This window comes from Salmo salar, chromosome ssa07 (assembly GCF_905237065.1).
Source record: "Salmo salar chromosome ssa07, Ssal_v3.1, whole genome shotgun sequence".
In the NCBI taxonomy this organism is placed as follows: Eukaryota; Metazoa; Chordata; class Actinopteri; order Salmoniformes; family Salmonidae; genus Salmo; species Salmo salar.
This window is the reverse complement of record NC_059448.1, coordinates 28,439,464-28,464,999: the sequence shown is the minus strand read 5'-3', so window position 1 is coordinate 28,464,999 and position 25,536 is coordinate 28,439,464. Positions and strand designations below refer to the sequence as shown.

The 25,536-nt window shown below is 41.6% G+C and overlaps 1 protein-coding gene, 1 long non-coding RNA gene and 1 other non-coding gene across 5 annotated transcripts; 1 reads left to right on the top strand and 2 right to left on the bottom strand.

The window, feature by feature from the left end:
* The first annotated feature begins 9,861 nt into the window (after positions 1 to 9,861).
* LOC123743767 (uncharacterized) lies at positions 9,862 to 14,236 on the top strand. 3 transcript variants are annotated; one of them, XR_006770608.1, is made up of 7 exons: positions 9,862 to 10,283; positions 10,476 to 10,641; positions 11,026 to 11,198; positions 13,131 to 13,229; positions 13,388 to 13,531; positions 13,639 to 13,699; positions 14,022 to 14,236. It is a non-coding gene; the product is annotated as an uncharacterized lncRNA (long non-coding RNA). The 3 variants fall into 3 exon arrangements; XR_006770607.1 differs by having other exon boundaries at positions 13,639 to 14,236; XR_006770606.1 differs by having other exon boundaries at positions 9,863 to 10,283; positions 13,388 to 14,236.
* Positions 14,237 to 14,362: 126 nt separating this feature from the next.
* Positions 14,363 to 20,370, bottom strand: snapc2 (small nuclear RNA activating complex, polypeptide 2). The gene is made up of 6 exons (XM_014207185.2): positions 20,263 to 20,370; positions 19,613 to 19,851; positions 19,069 to 19,242; positions 16,152 to 16,911; positions 15,616 to 15,704; positions 14,363 to 15,211 (listed from the first exon to the last, which is right to left on the bottom strand). The coding sequence occupies exons 2-6, from the start codon at positions 19,841 to 19,843 to the stop codon at positions 14,597 to 14,599; spliced, it is 1,869 nt and encodes a 622-aa protein (XP_014062660.2). The 5' UTR covers positions 19,844 to 19,851; positions 20,263 to 20,370; the 3' UTR covers positions 14,363 to 14,596.
* A 156-nt stretch (positions 20,371 to 20,526) lies between these two features.
* trnal-aag (transfer RNA leucine (anticodon AAG)) lies at positions 20,527 to 20,608 on the bottom strand. The gene has a single exon. It is a non-coding gene; the product is annotated as a tRNA-Leu (tRNA).
* Positions 20,609 to 25,536: the final 4,928 nt, after the last annotated feature.

Here is a 25,536-nt window from a genome sequence, read left to right as displayed (position 1 = left end):
AACCCAGATCTGTAGTGACGCGATGCAGTGCCTTAGAACGCTGTGCCACTCGGGAGGCAACGTTAGCTATGTATTTCGATATATGTATTTCTGACTTAGAATATGTGGACAACTACAAATACCTAGGTGTCTGGCTAGACTGTAAACTCTCTTTCCAGACTCACATTAAGCATATCCAATCCAGAATTAAATCTAGAATCGGCTTCCTATTTTGCAAAAGCATCCTTCACTCATGCAGCCAAACATACCCTCGTAAAACTGACCATCCTACCGATCCTCGACTTCGGCGATGTCATCTATAAATTAGCCTCCAACACTCTACTCAACAAATTGGATGCAGTTTATCACAGTGCCATCCGTTTGTCACCAAAGCCCCATATATTACCCACCACTGCGACCTGTACACTCTCGTTGGCTGACCATCGCTTCATACTCTTTGCCAAACCCACTGGCTCCAGGTCATCTACAAGTCTCTGCTAGGTAAAGCCCCGCCTTATCTCAGCTCACTGGTCACCATAGCAGCACCCACCCGTAGCACGTGCTCCAGCAGGCATATCTCACTGGTCATCCCCAAAGCCAATTCCTCCTTTGGCCGCCTCTCCTTCCAGTTCTCTGCTGCCAATGACTGGAACGAACTGCAAAAATCTCTGAAGCTGGAGACTCTTACCTCCCTCACTAGCTTTAAGCACCAGCTGTCAGAGCAGCTCATAGATCACTGAACCTGTACATAGCTCATCTGTAATTAGCCCATCCACTCTACCTCATCCCCATACTGTATTTATTTATTTATCTTTATTTATCTGAATGGCATTAATGAAGCCTATGGATAGAGTACAATATAATAACTTTATTGTGCCATATATTGAATATATTCACTGATCATGTACTCTTCCTTGGCAAATAAAGGTGATCTTTAGGTATGAATCTCTGTGAGACATTCTTTTTCAGTCAGATCCAATACCAGGTGTATCAAACTCCATTCTTTGAATGATGCTGTGTCTGCATGTATGTATTACAATGATACACTTCAACAGTGTTTACCACTCCTGCTCCGGGGACATCAATGATTACACATTGTAACTATGCAATAGACTAGAAACATGATTTAAGGAAAGGCTGATTTGTAATTCATATATACATAATAAAAAACTATGCATATCTAACTCCCTTCATCTGCATTAATCTGAGTACACAGGATAGTATTTCAATGAGATACTTAATTTCAACCAGTGGAGAATGTGAAATGCTTTATTTAAATAAGTTCATTATCCAGGTATTATAAATACATTATACATGCATTATAATTATGATAATTGTAATATTATATTATAAATACAAGTTCAATCTATAAATCAATGCACATATGGTGTGCATTATAAAACGAGGAAGAAAGACGAGGTGGGGAGAGAGGTGTAGAAGACAAAAAGGCAAAGAGGTAAGAACAGAGGCAGACAGCATATGATTAATGAATTACAGTGCTACCCTAATATTCTCTCAGTTCAACACAATTACAGTGTCTCTAGCAGTGTCTCCTAACCAGCCTTGGGCCCACAGTTTGCCTGAAAGTTATCTTAAGAGTGGGTGAGGTGGCGATGACGGGACTGGCTTCCTCTCTCACATCAAAACATACCTGCAGACGAGAGACAGATGGATAGAGAGAGAGCAGGATTAAGCACTGTTTTTCTTATTCTAACATGGTCAGTCATCATAATCATCAGGAGGGGAAATCACCCTGTTTTTGTTTGCTTGGAAATGTTGATCCTGGGGACTGTTATCTGAAGAAACTGTGTAACCAAGCCTTCATAGCAGCTAAGAAAAGCATTGCCATTAATTGGAAGGTTGGTTATCCTCCCACAGTGTCAAGTTATGTGTTCACTAGATTTGATTTATTACAAGATTAAGGGTATACTGGGCAGCTTTCATAAGGTCTGGATGCCTTATATGTAATTTCAGTACAATTAAAGGAGTCTGTATTGAAAACATGCCCACATCAGGGGAGATTCCTATTTAGGCAATCCCTACAGGCTGGGCTGCTCAGTCCTATGGAGGATGTGCTATTTCTGTGTGTTAATGTATATTTGAGGTGTATGTGGGTTTTTTTGTTTTGTTTTTTTGTTTTCAAACCTTTCCCTTGGGAATTAAAAACACTAGAGAGGTGAACTGGGAAGGAAATTGTATTGGGAGAGAGTTAAGTTATTGACTGACTAGACTGATGGGGGTCGGGCGTGCAGGCGGCTTGGGCTGGCTGGTCGGTCTGGCTGAAATTTGATATAGAGGATGTCTTAAGAAAATCAAAAGTCTTTGTATTCTTTCAAGAGTTGTTCATTTGCTAAGCTATTGGTTGTAGGTGCAACGCAATATTTATTATTGAATTACATTTGATCTAGTTTTACGAATCACTTAAACATATTTAATAATTATCGATTACCTAGCTTGATGACTGTGGGCATTTTTGTTACGTTCTATATGGAGATGGCATATTGGATTGTGTAAAAACGAAGGAAATTTGATTCCAACAAAAATTCTGGGGGAAGAACCGCAGACCCCCCCAACAGGTTACTTCTAAAACCAAAGTGGCACCCCTGGATAACTCAACCAAATGTAAGTCAAAACTAGACATTGAACTGACCTCTGTGTGAAGTTTTTATTGAATGTGTCACTGTCTGTCACCTTGATTACTCCAATTTGTCTCTCGACCTGAGCACCTACATTTTCATTTTGTAGACTAGGTTGTAGCAACCTCATGAAAGGTATAGGGCAAATTCAAATATCATGTAGGAGCCTAAAACTATTGATGTAATATTGAGCTGGGTGAATGGAATATGAATGACAGTCATCCAATATGCTGTAATAGAAATAAGAACATGCTCATAACAATTTTTTTAAATCCTCCATAGTCTTAAGCAGCACCGACCGCCACTGGCACACACACACACACACACACACACACACACACACAGTTGGATATCAGATATACTGATACAGTGTTGCTGTATCTTACACCTGCAGTATGTTGTCATAAGCGTCGTAAGGGACAGACCAAGGCCCAGTGGGTATAGTGCTCATCTTCTTTCTTTTAGAGAGAGAACACTCAAACAAAATAAACAAACGACAAAATAGTTCCGTAAGGCACACAGGCTATACAGAAAACAACCACCCACAAACCCAAAGGAAAAAAGGGCTGCCTAAGTATGGCTTCCAATCAGAGACAATGAAAGACACCTGCCTCTGATTGGAAACCATACTCGGCCGCACATAGAAAACGAACATTGAAAATGAAAACTAGAACAAATCCCCTCTAAATAAACCAACCCCAAAACACACAAAAACAACACCCCCTGCCACGCCCTGACCATACTACAATGACAAATGACCCCTTTACTGGTCAGGACGTGACACTTGTGCACAAGCACTTGCTAATATTCTCACCAGGCTTCGAATATCCCAGCGGCATCCCCCTTGTGTGGCCGCAATGTAACCTAAAAAATCCATGCCTTTTGCAGCCAAAATGGCCGTTTTGCCCTTGGGCTGAATTTAATAATTCCCTTCTAGCTGCCGTGCTCCGAAGCACCTCTCACTCACATGGATCTCTGAGATATCTCAATTCTTATTAGTCAATGCCCATCACGTGATCTGGTCCTTCTCACAGACATCTCAGCTAAGAAGTAGGCTACAAGTGAAGACAGACACATCGTGGATGCAACTGCGTGAACCTCTATTAAATTCTCATATTGAAGATGTTAGAACTATCCACATTTAGCCTACTTTTAGTGAGCCAACAAGATGAGCAGGCCTAACGAACTGCAAAAACACGAGCCTATGTCAGTCTACTATTCCCCCATAGTACAAAAGTTGACATATTCTATTGGTCAACCTGTCCTTCTGTGCAATAAATACATATTCCAAACATACTCTGGGACAGTTGTGGGATGCGATAGATTCTAAATTCATAAATTCAGACTAATCTTGGTGGACTAAGATTTTTTTTTAGTTGGGGCCAGCCCTAGAAATTCAGGAAATGAGCTATAGATGCCCCCCAAAATTCTGAGGGCAGACCCCCTGCCAGTTTATGCCCCCCCCACTTCTAAAACTAAAGTTGCGCCCCTGTCTTTACACATACTAAATAATATATGTGTGAAATTACTTTTAATTTAGAATGGACCATTATCATGCACCTGTCTCGGAACTGGAACATGGGAATAAAAATACATGTCATATATGCACTGATATAGGGAATGGAGGATGCTTTTCCTGTGGTTCACATTCATGCCAGCCAGGTAGGCTATACTCCTGTTGTAAAGCGAAGCAATGTGCTTAATATTAGGAAAGCTGATAAATAAATAAATAAATATAGTAGGCTTAGTCTATAGAAAGCTGATGGGATCCTCTTTTTTAATAGAGGCCATCAAAACCCTGTTTTCTCACACATAGCCTATGCAAATGTTGCGCAGCATGACCTCATGGGCACTCATGAAGTGTTTGACTCGATTTTTTCCAAAACATTTGCAATGATGTCAGAGTGATTTGAGGGACAATAGAGTGCTGAGTACCAGGCAGTTAGCAAGTTTGGTAGGCTACTAATGACCATCAGCAGCATCAGAGAGTGGAGAAGCCTAATTACCGTGTCTAAACGGTCACACGGAATGTGACTGCGCTCATGACTCGTGACTGCCGGTGTGGTGGCAATATGGTCACCGTAACAGCCCTAGTACTTTCTCATGTCAGTGTTGTAAAACTTTAACAGAAGGGATTGACCCGTGTGAAATAATGAGTTGTGTTGGAAAGACATTATCAGCGAGTTTGCCATGGAGGAATCACATGAGTTGAGTATCACATTCTGCTTCTTATCAGAGATTGGGAGCGTGATAAACCATACAACAGAGATACAATTGAGAGTGCGAGCAAGTGTTGGGTTTCCTGTAGATGGATCTGGCAAAGGACGGCTTGCAGTAAATGCAGGATCAACAGAAGTCACAGTGAACTTTCTCATGGACACTTGACAAATTCACAGCTGATTCCACTCAATTATTGGGAAACCGTTGATAAAAATTAAGTTAATTTATAAGGGAGGATAAATGTGTTGGATTGCATTGGAACCCTCTTGTTCTGTGGTGTTGCAGAGTCATATACAGTCAGGTCCATAATTATTGGCACCCTTGATAAAAATAAAGAATACAAATACTGAGCTATATTCTATGCTAATTATACTAATACAATTGCTCAGAGAAAGAGATGTTTAACAAGTAATAAAAAAAATGTCTCAGGAAGATAGGGGTCAAAATGTTCATTACTCTAGCAACCTCCCCTTGCGAGGATAACAACACTGAGCCTTTTCTTCAAATGTTTTATGAGATTGGAGAACACATTGGGATGGATCTTACACAATTCCTTATGGACTGCCCTCTTCAATTCAAACCACAGGTTTTCAATGGGTTTCAAGCCTGGAAACTGAGATGGCCATTGCAAAATGTTGATTATGTGGTCAATTAACCATTTTTTTGGTGGATTTTTATGAGTGCTTGGGGTTATTGTCTTGCTGGAAACCTTGAATCCAAAACAAGACACGTTCGTTCGTTCGTTCGTTCCTTCCTTCCTTCCTTCCTTCCTTCCTTCCTTCCTTCCTTCCTTCCTTCCTTCATTCATTCATTCATTCATTCATTCATTCATGCGTTTGTCCATCCATTCCATTGTAAACAAACAAGGTATAGCTTCAAAACATGGTTAAAACGATCCTGTGGTTGTCATGGATTGTCAGTCCTTGCATCTAGAGCGTTGGTTGGTTGGTTGCAGAGAATTAAGAAAGTATGAAGAACATTTATTGCCGCATGTGAAATGACAAGCTATATAATTTACAACCCTTTGTTATCTTCTACAATGGTAGCTCCATTGGAGCTACATATCTCTTATTTCTTGCCTTGCCGTGCCTTCGCATCACTTCCGGTGCCCTCCTGTCCTCACATCAAGGCTACAATAAATCCTATTTAGAGATCAAAGAGAGGTGACGGTTAAATATTGAAACAACAGCTCGTTTGACACAGACCACCTCCCTTTAGTCACTTCTAAGTCATTGTATATACAGCATAATATGCATCTCAGCTCTTGTTGAATGTCATTTTAACATAGTGGTTGCCCCTGAGCAATCATGGGTCTCAAGGGAACCCATGCTATGGATATACTATGGTGTTTTCTACTATTGATGGCTGTTATAGGTAAGATCCCATACTGAATGCATTTGAATGGAAAATGCTTTACCTTTTCTATGCTTCATGTGATTTCAAATGACATTTAACCCAAAAAGTGCAAACATATTGTCACGACATCCGCCGAAGTCGGTCCCTTTCCTTGTTCGGGTGGCGTTCGGCGGCCGACGTCACCGGCCTTCTAGCCATCGCCGATCCACTTTTCATTTTCCATTTGTTTTGTCTTTGTCTTACACACCTGGTTTCAATTCCCCAATTACTTGTTCATTATTTAACCCTCTGTTCCCCCATGTTTGTTTGTGAGTAATTGTTTATTGTATTGCGGTTCGTATTTGTGGCTTTGTATTTATACAACGTGTATTGTTATATTATTGAGTAAAATTGCTTTCATTACTGTCGTGTTTTTGGCTATGCCGGATTAAGTGATATGACATGCTATTCTATAAAATCCTCTCTCTGTAATTAATATTACCTGATTGAGTTAATCATGTAAATGTAATTAACTAGAAAGTCGGGGCACCACGGAAGAATGTTTATAGAACTGTTATCTTCCGAATAAACTCTTAAAGACCTAGTAATATTTTACATCAATAGCAGTCAATATTAATCGTCACCTTATTTTCAGTCTCATATGGTTATCTTCACGAACCCTGGATAACAAGTTGAATCAGCAATACAAAATTGGGTTTAATTCTTTATTTACCAAATACCTAACTAATCACACAGAATTACATATACACAGAATACAAATTATGTCATACAGAAAACGTCCCTGGTGGACGTTACCTGTATGAGGCTTGTTACACAAAGAAAGGGGGTTGGGCTTGAATGAAAGAGCGGGAAGACTGAGGAACAAAAGAAACAGCTATGCTATTGTAAATACAGTATCTTATGCATTCTAAATTACCGCCCATTTGGAAAAGGAAAATGCAATAAATATTTACTCTGAGCTGCGCTTCGGTAGGTTGGTCGTAGATGCTGGCCGTGTTGGCCAACAGAGATCTTCCTGTCCTCAGAAGAATGTCTCTTGTGGTAAATTAGATACGTTGTAGTACCTTCATTGTGTGTTAGACTGGATACGTCGCCCATCCTTTCCTAGCCCACGTTTACAGCGGCCGCTGCAAACTCAACGGCTAGGAAGTATCACTTCTGTAGTGAATAAGAGTTCAAAGTTCATACCATTCACAACCAAAGCTCACACTGAGGTTGGCTTAGTTCTGTACTTGACAGGTTAGTCCTTTTAACGCAGAGGCTGCAGACCTCACGTACCCGGAACAGCTGGTTACATTTTTGTCAAAGGCTTATATAGTGGAGAGGGGAGGAGGGTGTGTTTCATCGTTTATAACCCATGTCTCTTCACAGGGGCGGGCCACTGATTGAGTAGGGCTCTTTCCTTTTGAAAACCCAATTCTCTCAATTGGAAGCTAAAATTACATTTAATCTCCTAACAAACAGTTTCAATATCAAACATTTAAATTGCACAACAATTCCATGTGAATCTGATAACTAGAATGTGTAGACTTTCCCAGGTACAGTTTATGTCGTCCTGTCATCAGTCATAATGTCTCAGATGACAACCGAACTGACATCCATACTCATTAAATACCTGGTATATTTCCAACTGGTTCTATTACTGAAATATGGTTCCTTTCCCCCCACTTGTTTGATGTTCCCAGACTCTCTATATTTAACAAAGCCTATTCGAGAGTCCTTCAGTAGGGTCAGAGAGAGAGAGAGGGGAAGGGAGAAAGGTATTTACGGGGGTCATAAACCTTACCCACAGGCCAACATCATGACATTACTCATATCTGCTGTCCTGCGCCTGACTCGTCTCACCAGCTACACACAGACGCTTTACACATATTTTGAGCTTAAAAGTCCAATAAAGCCGTTTTTGGGTAACAGTTAAGTACATTACCGTGTTTCCCCCCAATTAGAATGGTGAAAAATAAACAAAAATAGCTTCTTAGCAAAGAGCAATTTCTCAAGCAAGAATTTTGCTGGGAGTGCCTGGGAGTTGGTCTGAGTGGGTAGGGGAAAATGAGCTATTTGGAACTCTTTCTTATTGGCCTATTAACTAACCAACTCAGTTCTAATTGTATCTGAAAGATGAGACTCTCAACTTGGTATAAATACATTGACTGGAAGCTAAATATGTACAGTGTCTTTAGAAAGTATTCACACCCCTTGACATTTTACACATTTTGTTGTTGTTGTTGTGTGAATTTAAGATGGATTAAACTGAGATTTTTTGTCACTGGCCTAGAGACAATAACCCATCATGTCAAAGTTGAATTATGTTTTTTGAAATGTTTACAAATTATTAATAAAAAATTAAAATATGAAATATCTTGAGTCAATAAGTACAGTATTCAACCTCTTTGGTATGGCAAGCCTAAATAAGTTCAAGAGTCATAATTTGCTTAACAAGTCACATAATAAGTTGCATGGACTCTCCCTGTGTGCAATAAGTGTATATATTTTTTTAATTAATACCCCATCTCTGTACCTCACACATACAATTATCTGTAAGGTCCCTCAGTCGAGCAGTGAATTTAAAACACAGATTCAACCACAAAGACCAGGCAGGTTTTCCAATGCCTCGCAAAGAAGGGCACCTATTGGTAGATGGGTACAAAAAAAGCAGACATTGAATATCCCTTTGAGCATGGTGAGGTTATTTATTACACTTTGGATGGTGTATCAATACAGCTGTCCTTCTTAACTGAGTTGCTGGAGAGGAAGGAATCAGTTTTAGGGATTTCACCATAAGACCACAGGTGACTTTAAAACAGTTACAGAGTTTAATGGCTGTGATAGGAGCAAACGGAGGATGGATCAACAACATTGTAGTTACTCCACAACACTAACCTAATTAAAAGAGTGAAAAGAAGGAAGCCTATACAGAATGAAAATATTCCAAAACATGCATCCTGTTTGCAACAAGGCACTAAAGAAATACTGCAAAAAAATGTGGCAAAGCATAATTCAATTCTTGTCCTGAATACAAAGTGTTATGTTTAGGGAAAATCCAATACATTACTGAGTACCACTCTCCATATTTTCAAGCATAGTGGTGGACGCATCATGTTATGGGTATGCTTGTAATCGTTAGGACTGGGACATTTTTTTTTCAGGATAAAAAAAGAAATGGAATGGACCTAAGCACAGGCTAAATGCTACAGGAAAATCTTATTCAGTCTGCTTTCCACCAGACACTGGGAGATGAATTCACCTTTCAGCAGGACAATAACCTAAAACACAAGGCTAAATCTACACTGGAGTTGCTTACCAAGAAGATCGTGAATGATTCTGAGTGGCAGAGTTCCAGTTTTTACTTAAATCTACTTGAAAATATATGGCAAGACTTGAAAATGGTTGTCTAGCAATGATCAACAACCAAAATGACAGCGCTTGAAGAATTTGTAAAAGAATAATGGGCAAATATTGTACAATCCAGGTGTGCAAAGCTCTTAGAGACTTACCCAGAAAGACCAAAGGTGATTCTAACATGTATTGACTCAGGGGTGTGAATACTCATGTAAATTAGATATTTCTGTATTTCATTTTCAATAAATTTACAGAAATGTCCAAAAACCTGTTTTCACTTTGTCATTATGGAGTATTGTGTGTAGATAGGGGAGAAAAAAATAAATATTTAATCCATTTTGAATTCAGGCTGTAATGCAAAAAAATGTGGAAGGCGAATTAAGGGGTATGAATACTTATAGTTCTTTTTTAGTTATAGTGGCTGCATTGCCCTCAAGGGGCCTAATCTGCGGTGGCTCCATATCTATATCTTTTCAGGGTACATACATCTACCTCTGTGCCAAATTCGGTGCTTTAATCACAAAGTGTACTATTTGTGATGGTAAAACACAGAAATCATGTTACATAGATTTTTTTTGTTGGTAATCATGGTAAAAAAGAAAATCGGTAACTAGTTGCTTGATAAAGTTCACGAGTCAAATCATTTGTTTTTGATAAAACACTGTTCTGTTGCATCCACAGGTCAAGAAGGCTGTCTTGGAGTGACCATCATTGGAGAGATCATAGTCAAAAATGCTACGTTTGATAAAGAATGTACATATACTATAGTCTATATTTGGGGTCATTTACTTAAAACTGGAAAAACATTGGATATAGAGAATTTAAATATCCTCACTGAAAATTAATGGCCGTTTTCGATTATTGAATTGTAATTCCAATTAATATCCTGCATTGACTTAACTTTTAACTGAATTGTTAACTTCACTTATCATTGTCTTCGTGTAGCGGGATGCGACCAGGCCGGACTTGACAAGAACTTGAAGGTATACTACCATGCAGCTGAAATAGATGGGTGACTCGTCTGTGTCTCTCCCTGTGCCTCTGGCCACAACAGGACAAAGCACTGTAACACCAGTACCTGTAGTATGTCACGGGCCGGACCAGTCTGCGGGTAAGACTATTACATCTTAAGACTTCTTAAGTCGTAGATGCTGGCCGTGTTGGCCAACAGAGATCTTCCTGTCCTCAGAAGAATGTCTCTTGTGGTAAATTAGATACGTTGTAGTACCTTCGTTGTGTGTTAGACTGGATACGTCGTCCATCCTTTCCTAGCCCACGTTTACAGCGGCCGCATAACATAACACATGTAACAGAGTTAAGATCATACTGTATGCTCACTCCAAAGCTTGAAATGCCTTCACTTGGTCGCCGAATTGCTAGCTTTTCGGTGATGCAACTGGCTAATAACATAACATAATAACATGCAGTATGTACCATATAGCCAACATATAGCTAGCTTAATGACTCCACCTAACCAGAAGTCACTCTGTGTCAGATCCACTATCCACACAGCTGTAACAAGGACTACTGGTACCGAGACTCTGCATGTTACGGCCCCATCCTGAAGCGAGACATCTTTGCTGCGTTACTGACTCTGGCAAGACTGGTGATAGCAGCCATGGGGGTCGTGGTGGTCTACATGCCCTGGCATAGACGACAATCCCGCAGGTGAGACATGACTCAATTCAACACAGCAGCTAAAAATACAGGGACAAAACAGAGAATGAAGTATATGTTTACCTTTTTGAGTGCAATGTACAGTAGTAGACTCCCAACCATCTAGTCATAGAGAGGTTGTGATCATATCAAACTCCGGCATAGACGACAAGCACGCAGGTGAGAAATACTAAAGTTCAACACAGCACTCAAAGCTCCTAGCTACATACTCAAAGCTACATACCTGTAGCTAAATGAGTTTGTCCAGGTACTATGAATATTTTGTAGAATGTGTCCATCCTACAAATATTCATGACTATCAGTAAAATACTCATTAACTAAGTTCCCACTCTCCCCTTTCCTTCATGTCAGGGCTAAAGACATCCATACAGCCATATTGAACCAGTGGTTGGAGGATGACTTAGAGTGGCCCAACAGGCCAACTACGAGTGGCGACTTGGTTGGTTCAAGTAGTACCACAGTCCTAACAGATAAACTGTCTAAAGCTTGCTCTGCTATCATAGGTTGTTGCTATAATTGTGTTTTAACCCCCTGGAGTCAAATTATTTGACGAAACATTGAATTTGACTCAATGCTATTAGCCCCTAGAAATGTATTGAATAACAGATTCATACATGGAAAAACAGATAGTCAACTATTTAAAAAAAAAATTGAGACATAATATATATCTGAGAAACATAAGATCAGGGTGTTTTTTTATTGTAACAACTTTTTTCCCCCCCACTAAACTATTTCCATATACACAGTGTACAAAACATTAGGAACAGCTGCTTTTTCCATGACATAGACTGACCAGGTGAAAGCTATGATTCCCTAATTGATATAACTTGTTAAAGACACTTCAACCAGTGTTGATGAAAGGGAGGAGACAGGTTAAATACGGATTTTTAAGCCTTGAGACTTGGATTACATATGTGTGCCATTCAGAGGGTGAATGGGCAAGACAAAATATTTATGTGCCTTTGAACAGGGTATGGTAGTAGGTGCCAGGCGCACCGGTTTGAATGTGTCAAGAACTGCAACGCTGCTGGGTTTTTCACGCTCAACTGTATTCCGTGTGTCAAGAATGGTCCACCACCCAAAAGACATCCAGCCAACTTGACACAACTGTGAGAAGCATTGAAGTCAACATGGGCCAGCATCCTGTGGAATGTTGACACCTTGTAGAGTCCATGCCCCTGACGAATTGAGGCTGTTCTGAGGGCAAAAGGGGCATTCATTTTTATAAACTCGTACTGGGCTACTTTCAGACGAGTCTTGTGAGGCTTGTGGGCGTCCTAGACCGACGTACGTGTTCGTAAGGGTCTCACCTTTCCAAAGAGGGTTCATATTAGTGTGTAGCCCAAACTGTTCAGACGCTACAGACAGAAGTCGGCAGAACTGAATTCAGACGAGTCTGACGCTTGCGGGGGTCGTAGAGCAAAACGGAGAATACCATCGTGTTTGTGAGAGTCTCATCTTTCCATAGAGGGGTCATAATAGTTTGTAGGACGTTTGGACGCTACAGACGCTTTTGTGAAGACCGATTTTTCAGGATGTCTCATGGTCTGACAAACACAGCTGTAGCGCTGCCACCTTTCACCGCAAGTGCAGAAGGCCAACATCGGTGGACACAGAGGGTTGAGATGCAGCCCATGCAACAAAAAAAAGATATCTCTAGCTTAGACAGATTTTTATGTGTATTTATTTTTTCAATAATGCTAATTATATCCTGTGGGGGCATGGACATCGACTCTAGTTAAAGGGATAATATGCCATTGTTATACAAAGTATTTGACTTTAAAAGTGTGGCATAACACCTCCTCCTTCCCCAAAAAAAGTTTTTTTAAATGATCTTTATCAGTAGAGTACCTTGGCCTGGTTTAAAACATGATTAGCTTGGGGGACCATTTGTAAATATATTTTTTGTCCCCTATCATACAGAGAATGACCCTAACCCACATTATGGTGGCTGAGTGGGCTTGCAGTACGAGGCAGAGGGAGACTCCTCCAACTTCTCCCTACCATGGAACACAGGCACAGGTGGGGATTCTATTCAAGCTATACTAGATGCCATCTCCTGCCGTTGTGCCCCTTGAGCAAGTCACTTAAACACTTTCTCAAGGGGTTAAAAAGCAACAAAAACATAATAAAATTGGACAGTAAAGCTTTGTTCTTACTCTTTCTTCTCCTATAAAAAGGTGTCCAGGGAGAGGTTTGAGACCATCTACCACGACTACAGTTCCTGGGGGCTGATAGGGACACCATACAAGACATAGACACCTGAACCGACCTCCTCTTCAGGGCAACGTTTTGCATCGAGTGACCCTGGCAGCCAATCAAAGGTGGGTAGAAGGACAGAATGCCGCATTTAAAATGTATTATGTACTGTATTTCTGTCAAAATTTGCTAAAATTTGTCTAATCGCTTTTGGAATTTCTGATGCTCCCAGAATGTCTAGCTTTCATTTCAATGACTGTTAGCAACCTGGACAAAGTGAAGAGACTATAAATGTAGGTACAATATCATTTCTACAAACTTTTGATTTGGTTTTAGTAATTTCAATGTCGATTGACATCGTTTTTCTGCGACAAAAAAACCCAAACATTTTCAGATTGTATAGGCTCGCGGGCCTTGAGTTTGACAAGTGGTCTACATTGTCATTCAACCTGTTAAAAAAAGCTGTAAAATATGTATGTTATACTGTGGTTGCACTTTATAAACTGGTGTGTACTTCCATGGTAAATTACTACATAAGGATAATATGGAGGAGCTAATGTTGACGTTAAAAACCTATTCCATACTTAAATACCTTTTTTTAATATTCCCTGACAGTTTATGATCAGCAGACCGGAGATAAAGTCACTTTGAGATGTAGTGGATCATCCTTTAAATCAGTGTTTCATCGACCACTGGAAAAAAGACTGAAACAAGATCAGTATTGGACAGTCTCCTCTTTGGGAGCGAAGACTGAATGAAGGTTATAGGGTACAATGCAAAAACTGTTTGACCAATGATATGATGCAACTTATGCCAGTTTGACAATTAGCATTACTCATTTTTAACGTTGGTACTAAAGCTAATGAATAATGTTGTAATATCACATATATAATAACATGGCCTAACAACGTGTCTGTATACAGAGAACAGATACTGAACACTCAAAACATCTGAAATGTGGAATAAAAGCAAAGATTTATTATACTCATTTTTGTAAACTGCATAATATCAAAGCAACCAAAAAGTGACAAACCACAATCAAATGAACCATGAATGAAGGTTAAAGTGAGACATTTCTGATTAAATAACTTAAGTACTGCTGTACTAATCCAAGGCTTTAGAACATTCTATGAAATCCTCAAGTTGTCAGCTATTTCTTTTTTCGTCTCAAAATATAAACAAAATGGAGGCTACTGTAACACCACCTCTTCAACCGACTGGATCTGTTGCCGTGCCAACAGTTTCAAAGGCACCATGAAGGGGTTAAGGGGACAGAGTCCCGCCTTCTCCCAGTCAGGTTTTCTTTGCGTAGCCGTCCCTGACTTTGCTGACGCGTCATTGGTCGAGGGCGTTTGTCCCTGGGCTTGTCCATTGTCCTGTGAAGGCGCGAAAGTCTCAGTTCCCGCCCTTTCCTCTGTACTCCCCTGCAACGGCACAGCCCCATCCTTAGCAACAGAATTGGAACACCCGGCGACCAGGTTGACAGGCACCACCGTTGCAGCCACACCCTGATTGGTTGAGGTGCATTCCATCCCATCACTTCCCCGACCATCTGGGATTCCACTAATAGCCCCATCTCTTCCTCCTACCTGACTCTCCTGTTGTATTTGAAGTGGGGCCCCCACCTTGTCACCAGCATCTAGACTTGGGGGCGTTGTCACAGCAACAAGTATTGCTCCTCCATCTTGTCTTCTTTGATCTCCCGCTTTCGTTCCTTCTCCTCCCGCCGCCGAGGACCAGGGCCTCTCAGTACCGGTGCCCACCTGGGACACCTTGGGAACCGGGGCTGAGAACCGTTCATGGACCTAGGAGTGAGAAGAAAACAGAGTAATGTTGTCAAATATATCTCAAAAGGGAGACATGGTGGAAAGAATATATTAAAAAGAGAAAACGTAAGATGGTGGAGAGGTCTGACTAGGAAAAGGGCAAACTCCCTCACACAGAAATGAGTGAGGTGGAGATCTATGACCCATCCGCAATTCTAGGCCTGGGCCCGTACTCACAAAGGGTCTCAGAGTTGGAGTGCTGATCTAGGATCAGGTCCGAACTCTTATTCCTTGCAAAATTAAAAAAGCTAAACTGATCCTAGATCTGCACTAATACTTTGTGGATAAAGTCCCAGGTGTTATTCATTATGAATTAAAAAGCTAAACTCATCCTAGATCAGCTGGGCAATCTGATCTTAGATCTGTAGTTGAGTGTACAGTACCTGGAGCAGGTGGTGCTGCAGTCTGGCACAGTCCAGGAGGGGGAGCTCTTCAGGCAGAGACATCAGCAGGTCCAGTATTATAGCACTTTCTGGGGAAAACGAAGTCAAAGAAGAACAGGAACAAGAAGAAGATTATGATGAGGAAATGGGACAGACTGGCCAATCTTTTTGCAACATATGAATGTGACAGAGCATGTTGACCACATTGGAAATAGCCTAGTGCTCTAATGTGTTATCCTCTTGACCCAAATGCATCTTTACAAGCAGTTGGTTGTATAACAAGCAGGGTTGGGGTCAATTCCATTTCAATCCCGGTAAATTCCAGAACTACACAGAAATTCCAATTATCTTCAACGCTTTTCAAATGGGAATATGAACAATTGGAATTTGGTTAACTTTATGAATTGACTGGAATTTAAAATGGAATTGACCCCAACCCTGGTAAGACATGTAGAAGAAACCAGATTATCGACTGTCATAAGGTAAAAAGTGTATAACTGACACCCCCCCCACCCCAACAATAGCTATCATCTCACCCATAGGAGTCAGTCTGAAACATTCACTCTGCACGTGGACCGTACTTAAGAACCGATAGATCTTCTCAAAGTCCACAATGCTCCCCAGGCCTGTGTATCTAGGAGTGTTCTCATCCGCATGTTTACTTTTCCTTGGCCCAGCCCCGGGATGCTGAGGCTGCGGCCTAATAGAGGAGGCTGCAGCAGAGGGCTGTTGTTGTTTTGACACACCGGCAGGGGCAGGAGAGGACATCACTGCCAGCTGAGTGGAAGGGACATTGGACATGGTCTGCCCGTGCGCGCCACCTTGTGGCACCGACTGAGACTGCAGTGTTGTAGTAGGACCAGACGATGAGGCAGAAAGGGACTGCACAGGCATTGGTACTGTAAGCAGAGGGGTAATGGCAGACCCTTCTTGAATCTGACTGAGGATGCTGGAGTTCGAGCAACCAGGCTGGGGTTGGGCTCCAACTGTAGAGGCTGGTGTAGTGGTCCTGCCTCTCTGATTGGACGCACCAGAACTGGGGTTCATTGTGGACGGCTGGGTGGTGGGAACACCAGAGACTGGTACAGAGACCGCAGGTGGTGGTTGGGGTGTAGAAGCAATGTTAAACACTATAGGGCTGTTAGATACCCCTGAGGGGGCTGGGTTTTTAGGGGTGGGTATGGGTCTAGGTGGGATGGTCTTGAAGTTGGAGCGTTGTTGCTTAGGGAGGTAGTCTTCTCGAGGCGGGTCCGAGTTGGTCAGGCTGCCGGGCTCTGTGGCTGAGATGACTAGCATCTGGAGAGAGGATTGAGGAGGAAGGGAAGAGAGCGATAGAGGGGAGATGGGACAGGGAGAGAGCGAGAGAAGGATAGTTTGTAACTTTCGATCTTGAATACATCTAGGACTATCATCTAAATATTTAAGCCTAGTCAAATCAAATTTTATTGGTCATATATACATATTTAGCAGATGTTATTGTGGGTGTAGCGAAATGCTTGTGTTCCTAGCTCCAACAGTGCAGTGTATCTAACAATACACAAAAATACACACAAATCTAAAAGTAAAATAATATTTATATATTTCTTAATTCCATTAAGACGAACAATGTCAGTGGCATTGACAGTAGAATCGAATACAGTATATATTTATGAAATTAGTAAAGCACTATGTAAACATTATTAAAGTGGCCAGTGATTCCATGTCTATGTATATAGGGCAGCAGCCTATAAGGTGCAGGGTTGAGTAACTGGGTGGTAGCCAGCTAGTGATGTTGTAGTCCATATGTTTGCACTGTTTTCTAACATAATTGCCCCTTTTGAGATACTTTCCCCTTGAAAGACATGATAGATATATATATATATATATACTGCTCAAAAAAATAAAGGGAACACTTAAACAACACAATGTAACTCCAAGTCAATCACACTTCTGTGAAATCAAACTGTCCACTTAGGAAGCAACACTGATTGACAATAAATTTCACATGCTGTTGTGCAAATGGAATAGACAACAGGTGGAAATTATAGGCAATTAGCAAGACACCCCCAATAAAGGAGTGGTTCTGCAGGTGGGGACCACAGACCACTTCTCAGTTCCTATGCTTCCTGGCTGATGTTTTGGTCACTTTTGAATGCTGGCGGTGCTTTCACTCTAGTGGTAGCATGAGACGGAGTCTACAACCCACACAAGTGGCTCAGGTAGTGCAGCTCATCCAGGATGGCACATCAATGCGAGCTGTGGCAAGAAGGTTTGCTGTGTCTGTCAGCGTAGTGTCCAGAGCATGGAGGCGCTACCAGGAGACAGGCCAGTACATCAGGAGACGTGGAGGAGGCCGTAGGAGGGCAACAACCCAGCAGCAGGACCGCTACCTCCGCCTTTGTGCAAGGAGGAGCACTGCCAGAGGCCTGAAAAATGACCTCCAGCAGGCCACAAATGTGCATGTGTCTGCTCAAACGGTCAGAAACAGACTCCATGAGGGTGGTATGAGGGCCCGACGTCCACAGGTGGGGGTTGTGCTTACAGCCCAACACCGTGCAGGACGTTTGGTATTTGCCAGAGAACACCAAGATTGGCAAATTCGCCACTGGCGCCCTGTGCTCTTCACAGATGAAAGCAGGTTCACACTGAGCACATGTGACAGACGTGACAGTCTGGAGACGCCGTGGAGAACGTTCTGCTGCCTGCAACATCTTCCAGCATGACCGGTTTGGCGGTGGGTCAGTCATGGTGTAGGGTGACATTTCTTTGGGGGGGCCGCACAGCCCTCCATGTGCTCGCCAGAGGTAGCCTGACTGCCATTAGGTACCGAGATGAGATCCTCAGACCCCTTGTGAGACCATATGCTGGTGCGGTTGGCCCTGGGTTCCTCCTAATGCAAGACAATGCTAGACCTCATGTGGCTGGAGTGTGTCAGCAGTTCCTGCAAGAGGAAGGCATTGATGCTATGGACTGGCCCGCCCGTTCCCCCAGACCTGAATCCAATTGAGCACATCTGGGACATCATGTCTCGCTCCATCCACCAACACCACGTTGCACCACAGATTGTCCAGGAGTTGGCGGATGCTTTAGTCCAGGTCTGGGAGGAGATCCCTCAGGAGACCATCCGCCACCTCATCAGGAGCATGCCCAGGCGTTGTAGGGAGGTCATACAGGCACGTGGAGGCCACACACACTACTGAGCCTCATTTTGACTTGTTTTAAGGACATTACATCAAAGTTGGATCAACCTGTAGTGTGGTTTTCCACTTTAATTTTGAGTGTGACTCCAAATCCAGACCTCCATGGGTTGCTAAATTGGATTTCCATTGATTATTTTTGTGTGATTTTGTTGTCAGCACATTCAACTATGTAAAGAAAAAAAGTATTTAATAAGATTATTTCATTCATTCAGATCTAGGATGTGTTATTTTAGTGTTCCCTTTATTTTTTGGAGCAGTGTATATCTGAACAGACCTGAGCGAAGGCTGAGGTGATGGGTTCCTCCAGAGCTCCAGCCATATCATGGGCCAGTTCAGCCCACAGTTGGATGGGCTTCAGGGCTGCCTTCTGCTCAGACCTCTGCCTCTTCACCTGGCCCACCACCGCTCTCAGCACACGCATCATCAGAGACTCCAACTGGGACTGGATCTGGGAGGGAGAGTGGATGGAAGAGAAACACTAATTGGTGTGTTATGTATGAACATACGGTACAGAACCGGACACACTCACTCACTCACCTCACTCATGTGCAGCTAACCTTGTGAGGACATATAATTCAGTCCCATTCAACATCCTATTTCCCCTAACCCAAAAACCTGACCTTAACCCCCCTACAAACAGCATTTGACCGTATGGGAACCAACAAAATGTCCCCAGTTGGTCAAATGTTTGTTTGTTTACTATTATTGTGGGGACTTCTGGTCGACAGACAGACACAGAGAGAGAGAGAAATACATCTCTCACATGCACAATGAATGAGCGTGACCTCAATTTGAAATGCACTTTCTAGCTAACTTACTTCTTCTCTGGACTGCTTGGGAAGTTTCTCGTGCAGGGCCTCTAGGTCTATTGCCCCGTGGATCCCGCCAGTCATCTTGTTCTGCTTGTTGAGGCACCGCAGCAGGACCTGTTGCTCCGTCCGACTCCATCCCGTGCACGCGAACTTTGGTTTTCGCTTCGAGACAGTCTTTTCGGTCTTCTTGTTCACATAGCGCGTCGGTTGTATTCGAGCACGAGAGGGCGGCTTCATTGTGTTAGCTAGGTAGCAACGTTTAGTTGGATGGAGGAAGAGGAAAGACAAACAATTAGACAGGAGCTATCGTAGCTAGCTCTGGTCGACGCGCATGCGTCGGATTTTCAATTAACATTACGCGCTGACGTATTCGCGTGGACCAGAGCTAGTCTGGCGGTATACAAACTGCTCAAGTCCTTTTCCCATTTTGGCGTAATGGCACCCTGTTCAGACAGAGACAAGTTATCCAGCAACACATTTGCTTTGTTGAAAGTATATAGTAAAATGGAACGCGACAAAGAGTGCAGAGGCAACTCGTTGTCGTCGCGCGAAAGACCAGAGTTAACGTTAGCTTGCTAACTACAAAGCTATCCTTGTCCCACTCCCTAAATTATAGTTTGTTATCGACGTGATAAAGTGCAAGTAACGTTAGATACCTGTAAATGTTGAGTTTTATCCGAAAAGAGTGAATCCTGTTGTTTCTAAACCTAACCTTGACAAAACGTTTTCTGCTCAAGAATCAATACACTACGGACTGCCGCAGGTTAAAAAAAGTACCACTCGAGAAACGCGTTCTGGAAATACAAACTACATTTTGTAAAGATGTGAGTGACTTTTGCACATTAAAGGAAATATATAATAGATTATAGTCGTATATTAAATATGATTTTTTATGAAAATTTCAACAAAGAAACAAATATTGGCAGCGGTGGGATTCGAACCCACGCCCCCGAAGAGACTGGAGCCTTAATCCAGCGCCTTAGACCGCTCGGCCACGCTACCGTTGCACACCGCATGAACTGGATAAGTTTATGTTTCATTTCTTTAAATTCGTCTGACTCGCTCATGAAGATCAGTGGACCTATCCCACCATTTACACTACATAACCAAATGTATGTGGACACCTTTGCTGCTATAACAACCTCCACTCTTCTGGGAATGCTTTCCACTAGATGTTGGAACATTACTGCAGGGACTTGTTTCCATTCAGCCACAAGAGCGTTAGTGAGGTCGGGCACTGATGCTGGGCGATTAGGCCTGGCAGCCAGTCGACGTTCCAATTCATCCCAAAGGTGTTCGATGGAGTTGAGGTCAGGGTTCTATGCAGGCCAGTCAAGTTCTTCCACAACAATCTCCACAAACCATTTCTGTATTTTTCTCACTTTGTGCACCAGGCAGTAGCTGTGTGTGGGTAAAATCACTGGGAAAGCGAAGCCCCCCCCCATATTACAACCTATGAGTTGTAATAGTTCAATAATTAATTAATATGCCTTGCGAACGTGATATATAGGCCTAAAGGCCGAGACAATAATAAGACACAGTGGCAGAATAAATTCACCACACCTTTATTTGATCACAAAAAGTCAAATACTGTTGCATGTGGGTGATTTTGCAAATACGGGGCTTTATGTGTCTCAGGGTTAGATCTTTAATATAACATTTCATTTAGATTTGTTTATTTCACATTAAGTAGAGACTAAAATAACCTTACATTTTTCAGCTTTCAAAATGTTTTTTATTTTATTTTCTAAAGTATTTCATGTCTGGATTTCACTGTTTTGCACAATTTTTGTCCTGTCTCACACCCAGACATTTGACATTCTGCTATGGACTACACTTACAAAAGTCTTGATAATTACAACATATTTAATGCACTTGTTGTAGTTAGGATCGGACCCTTTTTTTTCAATTTTCTCCTAAAATGATATACCCCAATCTAACTGCCTGTAGTTCAGGACCTGAAGCAACGATATGCATATTCTTGATACCATTTGAAAGGAAACACTGAAGTTTGTGGAAATGTGAAATTAATGTAGGAGAATATAACACATTAGATCTGGTAAAAGACAATACAAACAAAACAAAATCATTTTTTTAAAATATTTTTTTTAATCATCTTTCAAATGCAAGAGAAATGCCGTAATATCTTATTGGAGTTTAGGCTCAATTTAGATTTTGGCACTTGATGGTGTGCAAAGTTTCAGATTGATCAAATGAAGCGTTGCAATACTGCACAATATTTTGAATCAAGTCTGCCCAAATGTGCCGAATTGGTACATAACTATAGAGAACATAACTATAGAGAACATACAAAAATGACATGGTAATACAAGATTTAAGTTTACACACTCCCAGGAATGTCATATGTAAGAGTGAAGTAGGTTCCGTCCCTCTCTTCGCCCCAACCCGGGCTCGAACCAGGGACCCTTGCACACATCAACAACTGATACCCACGAAGCATCGTTACCCATCGCGCCACAAAAGCCACGGGCCCTTGCAATACAAGGGGAAACCCTACTTCAAGTCTCAGAGCGAGTGACGTCACTGATTGAAATGCTATTAGCGCGCACCACCGCTAACTAACTAGCCATTTCACATCGGTTACACATACATGATGGATCATTAACTTATACACTAACGTTCACACATCTAGATGGCCGGGCAGGGTGGGTGTGGAGCCAGAGACAGCAGGGGTTCAAACTGTAGAACCCAGTTCCTACATTTGAATATAAAACACGATTTTATCAGACAAAACTATGCTACATTTTATCTCTGGGTCCCTCAGGATGACAAATCAGAGCAAAATTATTGAATGTATGTACATTATTTACCTTCAGAGGTGAATGTATCAAACCAGTTGCCGTGATAAAAGTTTTTTGTTGTAGTGCACTCTCCTCAAACAATAGCATGGTATTTTGTCACTGCAATAGCTACTGTAAATTGGACAGTGCAGTTAGACTAACAAGAATTTAAGCTTTCTGCCCATATAAGACATGTCTATGTCCTGGAAAGTTTGCTGTTACTTACAATGTCATTCTAGTCACATTAGCGCACGTTAGTAACAACCATCCCAGTATAGAGACACCGATCCCGTAGAGGTTAAGACCTGAAAAGACAAACAAATTACATACATGATTATGGTTAAGTTGAAATTAATACATGTTGTATTAGGCTAGGATGATTGAGTGATTTTGATGTCTATTTATGTGACTTACTATGGTTATTACTGAATTTAATTATTTATTAAAAATGTTTCTATAAGATGCCCTCTAAATCAACCAAGGAGAGGACAAGGACATACGCTATATATATAAAGTATGTGGACACGCCTTCAAATAAGTGGATCAAATTAGTGGATTTGGCTTTTTCAGCCACACCTGTTGCTGAAAGGTGTATAAAATTGAGCACACAGCCATGCAATCTCTATAGACAAACATTGGCAGTAGAATAGTCCATACTGAAGAGCTCAGTGACTTTCAACGTGGCACCGTCATACTATAGGATGCCACCTTTCCTTCAAGTCAGTTTGTCAAATTTCTGCCATGCTAGAGCTACCCCGAACAACTGTAAGTGCTGTTATTGTGAAGTGGAAATGTCTAGGAGCAACAACGGCTCATCCGCGAAGTGGTAGGCCACATAAGCTCACAGGACGAAACCGCCAAGTGCTGAAGCTTGTAGCATGTTAAAATGATCTCTCCTACATTGTAACACTCACTACAGAGTTCCAAACTGCCTCTGGAAGCAAAGTCAGCAAAATAACTGTTTGTCGGGAGCTTCATGAAATAGGTTTCTATGGACAAGCAACTGCACACAAGCGTAAGATCACCATGCACAATCACACTTCACCATCTGGCAGTCTGATGGACGAATCTGGGTTTGGCGGATGCCAGGAGAACGCTACCTGCCCCAATGCAGAGTGCCAACTGTAAAGTTTGGTGGAGGAGGAATAATGGTCTGAGGCTGTTTTTCATGCTTTGGACTAGGCCCCTTAGTTGCAGTGAAGGGAAATCTTAACGCTATAGCATGCAATGACATTCTAGATGATTCTGTGCTTCCAACTTTGTGGCAACAGTTTTGGGGAAGGCCCTTTCCTGTTTCAGCATGACAATGCCCCCATGCACAAAGCGAGGTGCATACAGAAATGGTTTGTTGAGATCGGTGTGGAAGAAATTGACTGGCCTGCACAGAGCCCTGACCTCAACCCCTTCGAACCCCTTTGGGTGAATTGGAACGAATGGTCTGTTCTATATCTTCAATAAAATGAAACACGTACAACTGTGACATTAAAATGTTAAACGTTATTTTTTGTCAGTTGTTTTATATGAAATGTCATTTCCACCACACTCTGTCATTACCACAATGCTAAGTCATTACCATCACAGCAAATATTTTAGAGGCAAAGGTGTATTAAATTACAATTGATATTGATGATTTTTCCCATATGTGAACCTTATGCTGTATGCCTGTTCTTAAGATAATTTCTAAAGTAATGTAACATTTTAAGATATTGATGTGGTAAATACATGTTTCTGGGTATCATCAAGGCATATATGGACATTTAGACATGACAATGATGAATACATATAATTAAGAAGAAATAAAATTAGCGTGAAATGTTATATGAAATACCTTAGGCACAATTTCTGTAATTTCCTTTTCAACTAAAATACCACATTTTATGACGCGGTGGTTATGACATTTCCCCTTGGGTATTCGGGGAAACCGATAAAAATCTGAAATAGTATGGTCTCAGCCACTATTAAATCTTTTTTCCAGACAGAGTGAAGAAAATATTCAGAGAGATAAAAAGCATTTTCAAGAGGTTTCATTTTCCAAACCCTTTTACATCCAAAAAGTGCCTGTATTTGCAAAATCAACCACGTACAGTAACAGACAGTCACATGACCTACAGCATGGTCATGCAAGGTAATGTTTCCCAACATTTTCGGACCACTAAACAACTATTGATTTAGAACCAAAGAGAGTTAGAGCAAGTCGCAAAGAAAACAGGAGCTGCCTCCACTATTCCAGCACCATTTCAACTTCAACATCATCAAATCTTAACAAACGGCTGCAGTTAGTTTCAGAATGGGTGGCAAGGAATTCAAGGAATTCATTCTAAATATTTCAAAAACTAAAGCATTGTATTTGGGACAAATCATTCACTAAACCCTAAACCTCGACAAAATATTGTAATGAATAGGCCCTAATGTGCAAATTGAGCAAGTTGAGGTGACTAAACTGCTTGGAGTAACCCTGGATTGTAAACTGTCATGTTCAAAACATATTGATTCAACAGTAGCTAAGATAGGGAGAAATCTGTCCATAATAAAGAGCTGCCCTGCTTTTTTAACAGCTCTATCAACAAGGCAGGTACTACAGGCCCTAGTTTTGTCGCATCTGGACTACTGTTCAGTCGTGTGGTCAGGTGCCTCCAAAGAGGGACTTAGGAAAATTGCAATTGGCTCAGAACAGGGCAGCACAGCTGGCTCTCGGATGTACACAGAGAGCTAACATTAATAATATGCATGTCAATCTCTCCTGGCTCAAAGTGGAGGACAGATTGACTTCATCACTACTTGTATTTGTGAGAGGTATTGACATGTTGAACGCACCGAGCTGTCTGTTTGAACTACTGGCACACAGCTCAGACACACATGCATACCCCACAAGACATGCCACCGGAGGTCTCTTCACAGTCCCCAAGTCCAAAACAGACTATGGAAGGCACACAGAACTACATAGAGCCATGACAATTTGGAACTCCATTCCACATCAAGTAACTCATGCAAGCAGTAAAATTTGATTTAAATACCAGATCAAAATAGAATTTATGGAACAATGGGGGCTTTGAAGTGACACACACACAGGCACTGACACATGCATACACACACACGCTATACACACACATACACATGGATTTTGTGTTG